The sequence below is a fragment of the Panthera pardus genome, unplaced genomic scaffold (genome assembly GCF_024362965.1).
Source record: "Panthera pardus isolate Hobbes unplaced genomic scaffold, ASM2436296v1 HiC_scaffold_27, whole genome shotgun sequence".
NCBI lineage: Eukaryota > Metazoa > Chordata > Mammalia > Carnivora > Felidae > Panthera > Panthera pardus.
In genome coordinates this window covers 30,478,076-30,495,007 of record NW_026526843.1, presented here as the reverse complement: position 1 = coordinate 30,495,007, position 16,932 = coordinate 30,478,076, and the positions used below count along the sequence as shown (strand labels likewise).

At 46.0% G+C, this 16,932-nt stretch overlaps 1 protein-coding gene across 2 annotated transcripts in view; it reads left to right on the top strand.

Moving 5' to 3' along the window:
* Window positions 1-16,932, top strand: part of IL13RA1 (interleukin 13 receptor subunit alpha 1) — a 76,119-nt gene that overhangs the window by 22,749 nt on the left and 36,438 nt on the right. For both annotated transcript variants that reach the window (XM_053892120.1, XM_019421895.2), the window contains exons 5-8: window positions 4,626-4,813; window positions 7,555-7,706; window positions 14,659-14,706; window positions 14,995-15,127. In XM_053892120.1, coding sequence (XP_053748095.1) covers window positions 4,626-4,813; window positions 7,555-7,706; window positions 14,659-14,706; window positions 14,995-15,127 — 521 coding nt within the window. The remainder of the gene's footprint in view (window positions 1-4,625; window positions 4,814-7,554; window positions 7,707-14,658; window positions 14,707-14,994; window positions 15,128-16,932) is intronic.

Below are 16,932 nucleotides of genomic sequence, written 5' to 3'. Positions count from 1 at the left end.
GAGCTACATTGTGTTTTTATTATTCATCCGCGCTCCCTTGCAGGTGTAGCCAGTACACACTGCTGGCTTCTTCCACCACTTGGAAGAATCAGGAGCTAGTTCTTACCTCCTCCTCCCCTGCCCTCCCCTAGAGAGATCCTTCCCAACCAAAACCACAAAAGAAAGGCAGATGCATGGCTCGTTTGCTATCAAGTGCTTGGAATTGGTTTAGGTACCAGTTTAAATCATGTCAAGCAGTCAGAGATGGTTTCCCTAATCCCCAGTTAGGAGATGGAGAATCACTTTGAAACTCCAGGGCTGTGACTTCGGGTCCTGCAGGGCTAGTCTGGCATTACACGGAGCCTGACCTCAATAGCTACAGACTAGCTCTGCCAGTGAATTTTAGGGAATTTTGTGCCACATTAATCATCTTCAGAGTTGGGGAAATAGTCTTTAAATTTGTCCATTTCCTCCTTATCCCTATAGTGTGAGTCCATGGAGAGTTTCCGTGTGTGAATTTTAGCAGGAAGCACCTGAGTGCCTTCTGGCTCAGGTTCTTATCTGATATTTCACAAGAAGTCCCCAAAAGTTGTCTATTCGAAAGCCAATATTTCCCCTTTTGTTCTTTTTTCTAAATTACAACCGATTTTTTTTTTTTTAATTTCCTATCTGGGATCCATGAGAGTATGCGAAACAATTGGGGTACAGAAGTGAGAAGAGAATCTTAAAGATTAACCACTAGAGAAGTTCCTTTCATGAGATGAAAAAAAATTAATTTTCTGCATATATATATATATATATATATATATATTTTTTTTTTTAGTTATGTAACAAAAGTCTCATAAGTTTCTTCAGTTTCTGTTTCTGGGTGTGGGCAGAAAACATTCCAGGCCTGTCTGAGCTAAAAACTAGCCACGGCACTAACGTAGTTTTTAAGGCTGTGTTCATTCATGAACTACAGAGGCCTATGACCAGGAGAAAAACTTTATGTACTGTCTCTTAAGGGGCAAGAGCATTTTAGGTATTTAAATATTTCTTTGCATAGCGTTTGAGGGAATAAAATACATTAGATCTGAGTTTGGGGATTTGTTTTTAAAGACTTTTTTTTTTTTTTTTTTTTTTTTGTAGAGAAGTTTTAGGCTTGTAACCAAGTTGAGGGGAAGATAGAGATTTTCCAAATACCCGCTGCCCTCACAATTCATAACCTCCCCCATCATCAACATCCGTCCCCTCCCCCCCCATCAGAGAGATACATGTTTGTTACAGTTGACGAACCTGCACTGATACATCCTGATCACTCAAAGTCCATACTTTACCTTCAGGCTCACTTTTGGTGTTGTATATTCTGTGGGTTCGGACAAATGTATCATGACATGTATCTATCGTTATAATATCATGCAGAGTATTTTCATTGTCCTAAAAAAATCCCCCGTCCTCTGCCTGTTTATTCATCTTTCCCTCTACAACGCCTGCAGCCGCTGATCTTTTCATTGTCTCCGTAATTGTGCCTTTTCCAGGATGTCGTAGAGTTGGAATCATACGGCATGTAGCCTTTTCACATTGGCTTCTTTCACTTAGTTAATACACATTTAAGTTTCCTCCATGCCTTTTCATGGCGTGATACCTCTTTTTTTTTTTCATGCTGAATAACATCCCGTCGTGCGGATGCACCGCGGTTTATTTCTCCGTTCGCCTGCTGAAGGGTGTCTTAGTTGCTTCTGAATTCTGGCAGTTATGAATAAAGCTGCTATAAACGTTTGTGTGCAATGTTTTGCACTGACGTACGTTTTCGACTCCTTTAGGTAAATACCAAGGAGCACAGTTGCTGACCACATAGGAAGAGTAGGTTTAGTTTTGGACGAAGCCACCAAACTGTGTCCCAAAGCGGCTGTACCATTTTGCATTCCCCCCAGCAGTGAATGAGAGTTCCTATTGCTCCATACCATCCCCAGCGTTTGATGTTGTCAGTGCTCCGGATTTTGGCCATGCTAATAGGTGTGTAGTGATATCTTGTTGCTTTAATTTGCATTTCCCAGATGACATATGATGTGGGACGTCTTTCCATAGGCTTCTTTGCCATCTGTTAAATCTTCTTTGGTGCGGTGCCTATGAAAGTCTTTAGCTCATTTTGTAACTGGGTTGTTTTCTTATTATCTTAAGAACTCTTGGGGCGCCTGGGTGGCTCAGTTGCTTGAATGTCCAACTCCTGATTTTGGCTCAGGGCATGATCCCAGGGTCATGGGATCAAGCCCTGCATCAGGCTCCATGAGCGGGAAGCCCGCTGAAGATCTTTTCTCTCTCTCCCTCTGCCCCCTCTCCCCTGCTTGCACTCTCTCTTTCTCTCTTTCTCTCTCTCTCAAAAAAATTCTTTGTATATATGTATATATTTTTTTTTAATTTATTTAGTTTTTATTTAAGTAACCTCTACACCCAACATGGGGGCTCAAACTCATGACCCCGAGATCAAGAGTCACATGCTCTTCTGATGGAGCCAGTCAGGCACCCTGAATTCTTTGCATATTTTAGAGAACTATCCTTTATAAGATAGACATGTCTTTTGCAAACATTTTCTCCGAGTCTGTGGCTTCTTTTTCTTACTCTCTTGCTATTCATTTTTACAGGGCAGAAATTTTTTTTTTGATGTTTGTTTATTTTTGTGAGAGAGACAGACAGAGTGCGAGCAGGCTCCAGGCTCTGAGCTGTCAGCACAGAGCCCAGCGTGGGGCTCAGACTCAGGAACTGTGAGATCATGACCTGAACCAAAGTCAGACGCTTAAGCGACTGAGCCACCTAGGTGCCCCAGCAATTTTTAATTTGAGTGAAATCTAGGTGATTGATTATTTCTTTTATATAGATCACATCTTTGGTGTTATATCCAAAAAGTCGCCGCCACACCCCAGCTCATCTAGGTTTTCCCCAGTGTCATCTCCTAAGAGTTTTGTAAGTTTGCACCTTACATTTAGGTTTGTGATCCATCGTGAGGTTGGTTTCGTGAATGGCGTAAGGAGCGGGTCAGGATTCGCTTCTTGGCACGTGGACATCTTGTTGTTCCAGCACCGTTTGCTGAAGAGACTGTCTTTGCCCCCGTTGTAGTGCTTTTACTCCCTTGTCAAAGATCAGTTGACTCTATTTATGAGAGTGGATCTGAGTTTTATAAAACCTGATTTGCAGCAGAATCCCCTGGAGACATGCTGTCAAAGTGCTCACTCCTGGGCCCTGGGCCACACCCGCTAAGTAGGAATCTCAGGAGAGGGCTTGAGGAATCTTCATTGTATACGGCTGTAGGTGATTCTGAGGTAACAAGTCAAGAGTTTGGGACTCGTTACTCCTGGTTCGTTTTTAAATCTGTCTTCCTTTCTGTGGAAACCTTTGCACGACTCCCATTGTGGCTGACGTAAGGCTTGACTCTGTCTTCTGCCAGGTAGTACAAGAGAGAATCCTTGGATAGCCTAGACAGAAAAGTGTAATGAGTGCCTTCTGTGTGCCTGCGCTGTGCTAGATGCTGGTGATCAATGGGGAAAGGTATGTGTAGAGGTTCGAAATGGGAAATGAGACGCCAGCAGACCTGGTTTCAAAGGCACTGAAAGCTACGTGGTGGAGTAAGACACTTAGAAAACCACTGTATTCTGGAACGTTCACCTGGCAGTGATTGGAAGGCACTAATGACAAAGGTCAGGGGGGTCAGTCTGAAAAAGGCAGGAAGCCTGAAGTGATTAGGGCGTGAGACAAGGTGAGGGTCACAGGAATGTCGCAGGAGAGACTCCAAGAAGCTTTGTGGAGGAAGAAATGACAGAATTTGGTGATAGAATATAGGGAAAAGAGGGGGGGACGGAGGGGGGAAAGGGTGATTTCAAAGGCTGTAATCTAGGAGCCCAGAGAAAACGAGCTCTGACTGATGGGAACGGGGAAGGTTAGAAGAAAGGCAATTTAGCAGGGAAGAGAGGGCATAAGGACGTTGGCTTTGACGCCAGAGTGGAACACACAAATGGAGCAGTTAAAAATCTGGGACTGGCTCCAAGGAATCCCCAGTGTAGAAATTCTAGTTGAGGAATTGAAATGGTAAACCAGGGAAAGATGGATGAGGGCGTAAGCAGTAGAAAGGAATGTGCACAGGGCCGAGGACTGGATGTGAACCCTCTGAGAAGAGAGAAGGGGGAGGAGAAGCCAAGAAAACAAGGCAGGCAGACAGAAGGGCCAGAGGAGAGCCACGGAATTCAGCACGTGAGACATTTTCAAGAAGCATACAACTTCTCATCCTGGCCTCGGAACATCCCTCATACAGACGAGGGAAAGGAGGCAGGGCTCCATAGCTATTGAAAGTAGCAGGGGTCGGGGCGCCTGGCTGCTTCAGTCGGTAGAGCATGTGACTCTTGATGTCGGGGTTGTGAGTTCGAGCCCTACGTTGAGTGTAGAGCTTACTTAAAAAAACAAACAAGTGTTCATCGAAAAGGAACCTTCGTTTCCTCCTAGAGTATGAAACAGAGCCACATTATAAAACAGGGTTTTAGGAAAAGCTATCTTTCCATATTGCAAATACTGCTTTTCATGGTCCTCTTCAGTCACTGAAAAGCAAACAAATGTCTGCCTTTGTTTCCTGAATACCTTGTTACAAATAATCCAGAAGGTTGTCTCCTTATATCTTGCAGGCACAGCAGCCTGGGAAAAATTCTTCAATGTGAAAACATCTATAGAGAAGGTCAACACATTGGTTGTTCCTTTGCTTTGACTAATTTGAAGGATTCCAGTTTTGAACAACACAGCGTCCAAATAGTGGTCAAGGATAATGCGGGGAAAATTAGACCATCCTTCAATATAGTGCCTTTAACTTCTCATGGTAAGTTTTAGAAGTCCTGTACGACAGTGTGGATAAAAAGCATTACGTCTTTTGAACAATCAATACAGATACTAAAAAGTGACGATTCTGGTTTTAGGATTTTCCCAGAAAAAAGGATTGCATTTATGTATACCTTTATTTGAGTTTTTTTAAAAGAAGCAGGCTTGCAAGTTCTAATGGTTCTTGAGCCCGTGTGTCACATGTTTTGTTCTTATTTGCTTCTGAGTGTGTTCAGACTTAGAACACACAGTTAGCTGTAGAACCGAGATCGGATACAGGCTCTCTGTCTTTTAAGATCCGTTCTCTTCTAGGGGTACCTGGGTGGCGCAGTCCATTAAGTGTCCAACTCTTGCTTTCGGCTCGAGTCGTGATCTCGCAGTTCGTGGGATCGAGCCCCGTGTCGGGCTCTGCACTGTCAGCTTGAGATTTTCTCTCTCCCTCTCTCTCTCTCTCTCTCTCTCTGCCCCTCTCCACCCCCCCATTTCAAAATAAATAAACGTAAAAAAAAAAAATCTCTTCTTTTACTTATGATACTTGAGAGTCTCTTAGTTGAAAAAAGGACTGGACTGGAGGAGGAGTGACCAGAAGTGATACTCAAACCAGCTGATGTGCTGGGCAGCACAGGCAGCCACCAGTCAGAACAACCAAAGCAGCCGAGTGTTGGCCCGTTAGAAAGAGGCCTCGAGGTGAAAACAAAATGTCTGCTTGAGGTCCTAGGTCTTCACATCGGACAAAGCATATACACTCTCTTTCAGCGTTTCCTGGAGAGTCCCTCTGACCTCAAAGGATTGTCATGAGTTCCAAATGATGTGAGGTATATACGTGTTCTGTAAGCCCCTAAAGCAGGCTACCGTAAGCATCATGTGTATTTATGTGTTGCAAGGTCCCAACAGGGAGCTCAGATTCTGGCTGAGAGAGATACAGAAAATATATCAGCAGATAACCATGCACTGACCAGGTTCCCAAGTCTGCGACTGGAACACTATTTACCACTCCTTCAGATAGTCGTGGAAGTGAATTCTACTAGTGGACCGAAGGCCAGGGGAGTGAGGTCATGGTAACCTGCCAAGTGGGATAATCTGAGCCCTTCTCTGTCCTGCCCCTCGCTTGGCCGACTGTCCTTCATGGACCTTTCAAAGCTCGTTTTCCTACCCTTCTTCCTAGAGATTAGTGGTGCCAAAAAGGGAGATCCTCCGCTTCAAGTTGTTTTCTGTCATTGTCCATTCTCTTCCAACTCCTCTTCTTCTTCTTCTTCTTTGTCGTCGTCGTCTTCTTCTTCTTTTTATTTTTGAGAGAGAGAGAAAGCACGTGCAAGTGGGGGAGGGGCAAAGAGATAGAAGGAGGCAGAGAGAATCCCAAGCAGGCTCCGCACTGTCAGCGTGGAGCCTGATGTGGGGCTCAAGCTCATGAACTGTGAGATCGTGACCCGAGCTGAAATCAGGAGTCGGACTCTAAACTGACTGAGCCACCCAGGCGCCCCCTCATCCGAATTCTTTTCTGTTGCTTAGTCTTAAGCATAGTTGACTCATTAAAAAGTAAATGGACTAGGCTAATTTTTTTACTTTATTTAAAAAAAAATTTAATGTTTATTTTAGAGAGAGAGAGAGAGAGAGAGAGAGAGAGAGCATGAGCAGGGAAGGGGCAGAGAGAGAGGGAGACACAGAATCCAAAGCAGGCTCCAGGCTCTGAGTTGTCAGCACAGAGCCTGACGTGGGGCTCGAACTTGTGAACCACAAGATCATGACCTGAGCCAAAGTCGGACACTCAACCAACTGAGCCACCCAGATGCCCCCTTTTTTTACTTTATTTTTAATTGTGGCTATAATCATATAACATTAAATTTCCCATCGTAACCATTTTTTAAAAATACTTGCTTTTAAAGTTTATTTATTTTGAGAGAGAGAGAGAGAGAAAGAGAGAGAGAGAAAGTAAGTGTGGGGGGAGGGCAGAGAGAGAATCCCAAGCAGGCCCCGAACCATCAGCATAGAGCCGGATTCAGGGCTCGAACCCATGAACCGTGAGATTATGACCTGAGCTGAAAGCAATAGTCGGTCTGTTAACTGACTCAGCCACCCAGGCACCCCTCCCGTCGTAACCGTTTTTGACTATACGGTTCAGAGGTGTCAAGTATATTCACATTGGCATGCAACGGATCTCTAGAACTTTCTCAGATCTTTTTAGACCTGAAACTCGATGCCCACTAAACACTGATTTCCCCTCCCCCAGCCCTTGGTAACCAGCTTTCTATTTTCTATGATTTTGACTCCTTTAGGTACCTCTTCTGGGTGGAATCCTACAGTGTTTGTGATGGGCGTATTTCACTTATTTCACTTATTTCTCGGTCCTTGAGGTTCATCCGTGCCGTGGCGTGTGACAGAGACTAGGCTGATGTTTTAATTGGGGTCTTTGCGCAAGTGAGTGGCGCCTGGGGACACCCCTTGTGCCCGGTGCCCCCCGTTATCCATTAGGTGGATGCACATGTGGACCTAAGGGCTTCTTTTCTTTATTCTCTGTCACAGCTAGATGTCCTGATTATGCCCCATCCGTGTTCTAACCGGATGCAGGTCAGAGTTCACGTCATCTTCCAGACACCCCGAAGATGTTCGTTAGATCCATTTGGCTAGGCAGCTGAAAATAAGCTTTCTGCATTCATTGTGACCTTCATTATCTCTACCCGTGGATGAACCTCATCAAAATGAACCCTGGAAGCTAATCTGTATGCTGCTATTTCTGTCTTTCAGTGAAACCTGATCCCCCACATATTAAACGGCTCTTCTTCCAAAATGGTAACTTGTACGTGCAATGGAAGAATCCACAGAATTTTTATAGCAGATGCTTATCTTATCAAGTAGAAGTCAACAACAGCCAAACAGAGACGCATGATATTTTCTACGTAAGTTTTTCTTAGCTAGTTGACGTAACTTGGCTATTTTTCTGTCACTCGAGTTTCTTACAGGGTAATATACTGAAACGTCAGTGAAATGCAGCTCTTAGATTTGTCACCTGATGATGACGGTAATGAACTTTCTCGTCTGAAATAGGGCGTGGTGGGAGCTTTGAGGGTCTATGGTAGTGGCACTGGCCGTCAGATTCAAGCCATTCGTTGATTCATGTGCTGAACGCATTTTCAGTACATATCTACCACGTGCCGGGCGCTGTTTTATGTGCACGTGACCCTGACGCGAAGGTCTTTTTTTCCCATGAAACCTCCCTACTGGAAAATGAGTATGTAAATGAGCAAGCTGATTTCAGAGCACGAAGGCTGTGAAGATAATTAAATAGGTCATGTAGTGGCATGACAGGCGGGCCTGAGGGAATATGAGGTTGGGCAGTCATCTGAAGTGATGACATTGGAGATGAGACCAGAATGACGGGCAGGGGCTAGCCATGGGAAGATCTGGGGGTGGGGGGAACAGCCAGTACAAAGACTCTGAGGCAGGAATGGGCTTGGCCTGTGTGAGACACAGAGAGGAGACTCGGGTGGCCAAAATACAGTAGGAAAAGATGCGTAAGCGGGAGGCCGGGGTCAGATCGGGTAGATACTTCGAGGCTCTGGTATGGCCGTTCCCTTTTCTTGGAGTTTGTGGCAACTAAGGTATTCCACTTTGAGGAGTCCGTATTTGTTGGCGTATGTACGTTTACGCTCCTGGGAAGCTAATACAAAACATACTAATTAGAGGTCCCCGTGGGCCACCGGCCATAACAGGATGTGGTGTAACCTCAGGGCGTCCGTCCCATTCTTCCGCTTTACGGGAGAGGTCACACACTTGGGCCTTAAACATTTTTGTTTGGACCACAGGCACGGTGGGGGTTCGTTTATTAAATTTGACGGAGGCAAACCATAAGAGGCTTAAATACAGAGAACAAACGAAGCGTTGCTGGAGGGACGTGGGTGGGGGATGGGCTAAACGGGCAACGGGCCTTAAGGAGGGCGCTCGTTGGGATGAGCACCGGGGCTTCTGTGTGAGTGATGAATCGCTAAATTCTACTCCCGAAGCCTAACTTGAATTTAAACAAATTTAAACAAATACATTTAGGAAACCAAAACAACAACAACAACAAAATTGGGAAATTTTGCCCAGATTCAAATACCCTGGCCCCCGAGGAGTGTAGTTTCCATGAGGTGGCGCCGCAAGACCACAGGGGCCGGGCCGTGGCTGGTGGGGGGTTGGGGGGGGGGGGCGGGGGGCGTGTGCATTCGCATTCGCATTTCGGAGGTTGGAGCCCGAGTGTTTCGTATTGGCTTTTAAAGGACCCCGGCATCTCGCACGTGGGCACATGCTTTGGTCCAGTTGTTTTGGCTCATCGTGGGAGTTTCAAAATACTTACTAAAATAAGCCACTGTTGACAGGCTGTAACTCCAGAGGGACTGGCCGGGTCCGCAGCTGACCGGAGCGTCTCTGGGCATCTGCAGGTGAATCTGTTTGCCGAAATAGAATCACCATTATCCGTACCAGAGAGTGGTGTCCCCATACCGTGCTGCAAAGGGAAAGAGCAAAGGGCTTCCAAGTGGGGAGAAGGTGAGGCTTGGATTTACGGCGGAGTCAGCTTGTCAGAGCGCTGAAGCATACTTGACTACTCCAGCCTCTCCTGCTCCCTTCTGTCTGAAATCCTGAGACACATGCTGCTCGTATTACTCATTTGGCACCGAATTGTGTCCTGCGAGTTACCCCGATCACATGTTTGAGCCTTTTCTCTTGACTAAAAATAAAAGCTCCTGCAGGGAGGACTTCGGGGGTGTTTACTTTGTGCCGCTCCCGCTAACAGTGGCTAGCACAGATCGAGCGATTACTATGTGCTAGGCATTTTATTTTATTTTTTAAATGTTTTCTGGAGAGAGAGACCGAGAGAGCGAGCATGCGAGTGGGGGGTGGACAGGGACAGAGGGAGAGAGAGAGAAAATCCTGATCCCGAGCAGGGATTCTCCACGCTCAGCATGGAGCCCGATGCGGGGCTCGATCCCACGACCCCGGGCTCACGACGTGAGCAGACATCAAGAGTCGGCGGCTCAACTGACTGAGCCACCCGGGCCCCCCTGTGGTAGGCATCTTAATGGACACATTATCTCAACCCTTTCTTGTAATCCTCACGGTTACCCTGACGATCTAGGTCCTATCATTTTGTCCCCATTTCACAGAGGAGCAAATGTGATCTGACCCCAGAGCTTGTGCTGGTAAGCACTGGGGACCACCTCAGTACTTCCTCTTAATAGTAACAGCCATCCCTTGTTAAGTGTTCATGATATGCTACAAAGCTACTCTTCTAGATGCTTCTTATACAGTAGCATATAACAGTCTGTGAAGTGGTTCTATTTTAATCTATATTTTATTGGGAAACTAAGGCTCAGAGAGGGTAAGTAATTTGCTACAGGCCACACAGCTGATCGGTTGGTCTTTATGTAGTCAAAGGTTGGTCCTGATGTATTAAACTTTGAGAATATTTGGGATTAACACCATGTGCACGGTCATCACTTAATAAATTATTGTCGAACTGAGTTAATCTTTTTTACAAACTTTTGAACTGAAGAGCGTGTACATGCTATGGAATTTGTCCTCCTAAATCAGAACTGTAGCCTATTTGGAATTAACTCTGTTTACACATTTGAGCCGAACATTCTTTCCCCTGGCAGATGTTCACCAGCTGCTTCCTCTCCCAGAATGTCATCAGCTTTTTGTACGCTCACTGATTTTGAGCTCCTCTGGTTGGACCCTTCCCCCCGCCCCCCCCCCCCCCGCCCTGTTTTTTGCGAGCCTTTTTGAGGAATTATTTCGCCTGGTGTTCTAGTTAAGAGGGGGAAGTAGGCTGGGACATGAGCTGGTGCCATCACATGGGGGCTGTGGGCAGAAGTAAGTCATGACAGAATCACAAAGCAAAGAATGACTCTTGTTTAACCACCCCCCTTCTCCCCAAACTCTCTGCTTGGTCCTCTGTGCCCTTGTCTTCCTTCTCCCACAGGGGTATCTGAGCAGCCCATAAACTATGCAAGGGAATTTACATTTGAACAAGAGCCCAGAACCTTCCATTTGCGCCGTGATTTGCTGATGTCTGGAATCCATATATATCTGGGGGATGGTCATGAGGAGGGAGACACGAACCTGCAACCCGATCCATCAAGTGGTAGTTGACACTTGTGATTCCCCAGCAGGTCTCTGATTCCCAAGTGGCCTCTTCTCTGCCCTGGAAAAGGTAGCGATAGGACAACTCTCCATCACTCAGCCGGCCTTCCAGCTCATCACAAACGCTGCAGGGAACCATTTAGTGAATAACATGCACGGTCAAAAATCATAGCTCTGTGCTCTGGTTTTTGTCTCGTGTTTAAGCGTCTCTTTGATAAAAGTTGACTGTTTCTTCCAGCTTTGTTGAGGTATGATGGACAAGTAAAAAGTATATATATTTGGGTTGTACAGTGTGATTACTTTCTTTTTTTTTTTTTTTTTAATTTTTTTTAACGTTTATTTATTTTTGAGGCAGAGAGAGCCAGAGCATGAACGGGGGAGGTTCAGAGAGAGGGAGACACAGAATGTGAAACAGGCTCCAGGCTCCGAGCGGTCAGCACAGAGCCCGACGCGGGGCTCGAACTCACGGACCGTGAGATCATGACCTGAGCCGAAGTCGGCCGCTTAACCGACTGAGCCACCCAGGCGCCCCAAGTGTGATTACTTTCAAGGTGTACAACATGATAACTTCATACGCGTATATCTTGTGAAATGATTACCACAATCAAGTTAATTAACACATCCATCACTTCACACAGTTACCTTTGTTTTAATGTTTATATATTTACCTTGAGAGAGAAAGCATGCATGTGTGCATGCGTGAAGAAGGTGGGGGGTGGTTAGAGAGAGAGAGAGAGAGAGAGAGAGAGAGAGAATCCTAAGCAGGCTCTGTGCTCAGCGTGGATCCTGATGTGGTGCTCGATCTCATGACCATGAGATCATGTCCTGAGCCAAAATCAAGAGTCGGATGCTTAACCAACCGAGCCACCCAGGTGCCCCCACCGTTACCTTTTTTTAAGTAGTGAGAACGCTTAAGATCTACTCTCTTAGCAAATTTCAACTATACAATACGGTATTATTAACTACAATCACCATTCTGTACATTAGATCCCCAGAACTTATAACTAAAAGCTTGTACCCTTTCACCAACACCACCCCGTTCCCCCCTTGTCCCTCAGCCCCTTCTGCCACCATTCCACTTTTAGCCTCTACGAACTCAACTTTAAAAACAATTTTTTTTAACTTTTTAATGTTTATTTATTTTGAGAGAGAGACAGAGAGTGAGCAGGGGAAAGGCAGAGAGAGAGGGAGACACAGAATCCGAAGCGGGCTCCAGGCTCCGAGCTGTCGGCACAGAGCCCGACGTGGGGCTTGAATCCATGAACCGTGAGATCGTGACCTGAGCCAAAGTCAGATGCTTAACCCACTGAGCCACCCAGGTGCCCCTGAACTCAACTTTTTTAGATTCCACATATACGTGAGGTCATACGGTATTTGTCTTTCTCTGACTTATTTTACTTAGCATAGTGCCCCCTGAGTTTCATCCATGTTGTCACAAATGGCAGGATTTTTCCTTCTTTCTCACGCCTGGATGATATTCCAGCATATATACATACCACGTCTTCTTTATTCATCTACGGGTGGACACTTTGCATATCTTGGCTATGGTAAATAATGCTGCAGTAAACATAGGGGTGCACGTACCCCTTTGAATTAGTGTTTTTGTTCCTTTTGGGTAGCGTGATTATTGGATCATAGGGCAATTCTATTTTTAACGTCTTGAGAAACCTCCATACCGTTTTCCACAGTGGCCGCACCAGTTTGCATTCCCACCGGCAACGCACAAGCGTTCCCCTTTCTCCACATCCTCACCAACACTTGTTATTTCTTGTCTTTGATGTTGGCCATTCTAATAGGCATAAGAGGATGCCTAATTGTGGTTTTGATTTTCATTTCCCTGATGATTAATGATGTCGAACATCTTTTCGTATAACCTGTTGGCCAGAAGTAGACTACTTATACTAAGCAACAGGTTTTCACTATTCATTTTTCACTCCACTTTCGAAATATTTGCATTTTAGGAACTGATCTGTCTACGTCAGACAGCAAGTGATTTAAATTGTGTGGAAGAGAATTTTGCATCATACTTTGTTTTCTCTGACTCAGTCGTTTTTGACACCATACTCTCAGCAAGGGAGACTGGTTTTTTTTTTTTTTTAAACGTTTAATTGATGTAGAGGATCCTATAGAAAAATCACACAAGTGGTTATGCATAGCTCAGTGAGTTTTCACAAGTGATTTTTGCAACTGATTTTTCACTTATGTAACCAGCACCCCAGAAGCCCCATCGTGACCCCTTTTAGTGACTCTCCCAAAGCATGACTGTTACCCTGACTTCTGATCCCATAGATTAGTTTTGTTGCCTCTGTTTATTTTTATTTATTTGTTTTTAAAGTTTATTTATTGATTTTGAGAGAGAACAAGTGAGCAGGGGAGGGGCAGAGGGAGAGGGAGAAAGGATCCCAGGCAGGCTCCACGCTGTTAGCGCAGAGCCCGATGCGGGGCTCGATCTCATGAACTGTGAGATCGTGACCTGAGCCAAAACCAAGGGTCGGGTGCCTGACTGAGCCCCCCGGGCGCCTCTGTTGCCTCTTTGAAGCCTCGTATGAACGAATTCTCCAGCATTTGCTTTTTGTGCGCGTCTGCCTTCTTTCACCCAGCGTTCCGTTTAGGAAGAGCCACAGATATCGTTGCCTGTAGTTGTCAGTGTTTCGTTCTCACTGCATTGGTTCTATCGTGTCGGTATTATCACATTTGATTTATCCATTCTCCCTTTGGGGCATATTTGGATAGTTTCCGGTTGGGAGTTTTATGAACAGAGTTTTCATGAACATTTGCGTATTTGTCTCTTGGTGCGCACGTGCGTACGTTTCTGTTGAGCCTGTGTGGGTCAGAGGGTTATATATGATGGTCTCTAAGTGGTGATCAGACTGTTCCCAAATGGTTGTGCCCATTTACACCATGAAGAGCAGAAGCGGAGGACGCTAGATGCTTCCCATCCTCATCAGCACTCGGTGTTGTCCGATAGGCGTGTGTGTGTCATTAGCTTGTGGATTTAATTCGCATTTCCCCGATGATTAATGAAGCTGAGCGCTTTTGCACATGTTCGTTGGCAATTTGGAATACCCTCTTGTGAAACGCCTGCTCAAATCTTTTGCCAGTTTTTCTGTGGGGTTGTCTGCGTCTTCCTCGTTAGTTGGTGGGCTACACGTATATGTGCGTGGGTGTGTTACATATAAATATAAGTATATATTATAAATAGGTATGTATGCAAGTTCTTTGTCAGCGATTGCGGGCATCTTCTCTCACTCGATGCGTCACTTTTCAAATTTCCTGAATAGGATATCTTTGGATGAACAGAAGAAGTTTGGAATTTTGATACAGATGACTTTATAACAATTTTTCCTTTAGGGTTACTATTGTGTGGTTTTATTTAAGAAATCTTTTCCTGCTTCAAGGTCATGAAGATGTTCTACGTTTTCTTCTAAAATCTCGCTGTATTTATGTATTTGTTTGTTCAGTTTATTTTAACTTTCACATTTAGATGTGCGGTCCATTTGGAATTGACTTTGTAAATACTGTGAGGTAGGGGTCAAGAGGTTTTTTTTTTTCCTGTATGTGTATATAATTGATCCAACGCATCTTATTAAAACAAAACAAAACTAGCCTTTCACGGCACCTGGTCCCCTTCAGATGGGATGAAAGGAAACCTTGTTAGAAATGGTGAAATGATGCGGTGGGGTCTTTTCATTCTTTTTGAATGTATTTGTTTTTTTATATATCTTCCAGGTTGAAGAAGCCAAGTGTCAGAATTCAGAATTTGAGGGAAACCTGGAGGTCAGTGAATTCAACTTTCGCTCTTTGGGTTTAAGCTCACAGAGTGACTGGGGGTGGGGCGGGGTGACTGTAGCCTCAACGGTAACTGCTCTGAGCAAAAGAAACTCCTTTGTTTTGCGGGTTATTGCCAAGTTTCATTTGAGGAGCTAAAGTCAGATCGTAGGGGCCGCCATCCAAGTCTTGATCGCGTACAGAATTTGGCAGAGAATTCTATTTCCGCGGGATTCAGAAGCAGAAAAGGAGAGCCGCCCGGTAACATGCCTCGTGTGTGTTTGTCTCCCCTCTCAGGGTACAATTTGCTTCATGGTCCCCGGCATCCTCCCCGACACTCTGAACACAGTGAGAATCCGGGTGAGGACGAATAAGCTGTGCTACGAGGACGACAGGCTGTGGAGCAACTGGAGCCAGGCGATGAGCATAGGTGAGGGGACGGGACCTCGCGCGCCACGGAAACCAGCGAGGGGCCGAAGCAGAAGATAGACTGGGGGAGGGGGCGGCACCGCATTCCCGACATCCTCCAGGGGAAGCTGCAATCGCACTGCATTTGCTGTTCGATTACAGCCAAATCACCCAGGTTTAACTCACACCGCGCAGCTCTTTGAAAACCCACAATCCAAAAGGCGGCACTCTCTCTCTCCTGTCCGGTCTCTATGTTTTTAACAACCTGAACAACATACCGGGAGGCGGGCATGATGAAGTCCATAGCTCGTGCCTTGCTAGAGGACCACCCTGTGGGCTAGTGACAGAATCAAGAGTAGAACAGTGACCTTGATGGCGTTTGATAGAGATCAAACCGTATCCGGGTTTGAAGACAACAGTTTCGTGTATTAACGGAGTGCCTGAGCAAACTGGGTGTCAGGCCCAAGAACAGGATTGGAAAGAGCTGTGCTGTTTTTTTAAAAAAAAAAAATTTTAATTTTTATTCATATTTGGGGAGAGAGAGAGAGACAGAGCGTGAGTGGGGGGAGGGGCAGAGAGAGAGGGAGACACAGAACCCGAAGCAGGCTCCGGGCTCCGGGCTGTCAGCACGGGGCCTGACGCGGGGTTCGAACCCACCAACCGTGAGATCGTGACCTGAGCCGAAGTCGGACGCTTAACCGACTGAGCCACCCAGGCGCCCGTAGAAAGAGCTACGCTTCATGGATGTGTGTGTGTGTGTTGTGGGGTGGAGTGTAGGCATGACTCAGCGTTGGATCCTTAAATACCCCCAGTGTGTAGCCACAGGCCGCAGTGATAGTGTAGCACCCAGAACAAGGGGATACTACAGGGTGGGACACAGTGTCCTGGCCCCATCAGAAGCGTGCAGTGTTCTATTCTGGGCGCCACGTTGTAGGAGCTTCACTGGCAGACTGGAACCTATCATTGAGAGGGTCATCGGGATGTTGAAGAATCGCAAAACTTAGGGACAAGTGGTTGGATGAAGCAAGCCTGGGGGTGAGGAGTCCTGATTGCTGAATTTTAAGTAGAAGAGGAGATAGGTTATTTTCTTTTGTGGCTCCTTGGGGCAAAATAGGACCACCGGAAGAACTTTCTAATAGCTCTCTGACAGTCAGAGAGACAGGTTATTGAGGTAATCGGTTCCCTACTAATTGAGGGACTGAACAAGCTAGGTGCCAGGCATGGTTGTATTCCTTATCTATTGTTGCATAACAAAGAATCTCAAAATTTGGTGGCTTAGAAAACACATTTAGCATCTCACAGTTCCTGTGGGTCAGGAATCTGGGCACAGCGTGGCTCAGTGCCTCTGGCCCAGGTTCTCTCATGAGGTTACAGTCAAGCTGTTGGGTGGGACTGCAGTCTCATCTGAAGGCTTGATTGGGGCTGGGAAACCCACTTCCAAGCTCACTTATGTGGTCGTCGGAAAGCCTCTGTTCCTTGCTGGCTGTTGGATGGGGGCTGTAGCAGGTTGAATCGTCTCCCTCAAAAAGATACGTTCGGCTCCCAACTCCTATACCTGTGAATGTGACTTTATTTGGAAATGGTTTTTGCAGATGTGATCAGGTTAAGATGAGGTCACACCATTAAAGTAGACCCTGCATCTGATGACCAGTATCATTATGAGAGAGGATACACAGAAACACGAAGAGACCCCTCCCCCCCCAGGGAAGAAGGCCCTGTGAGGATGGGGGCAGACGATGGAGTGATGCAGGTATAGCCAAGGAACCCCAAGGGTTCCTGGGAGCCACCAGAAGCTAGGAGGAGGCAAGGAGGGATTCGTCTCCAGAG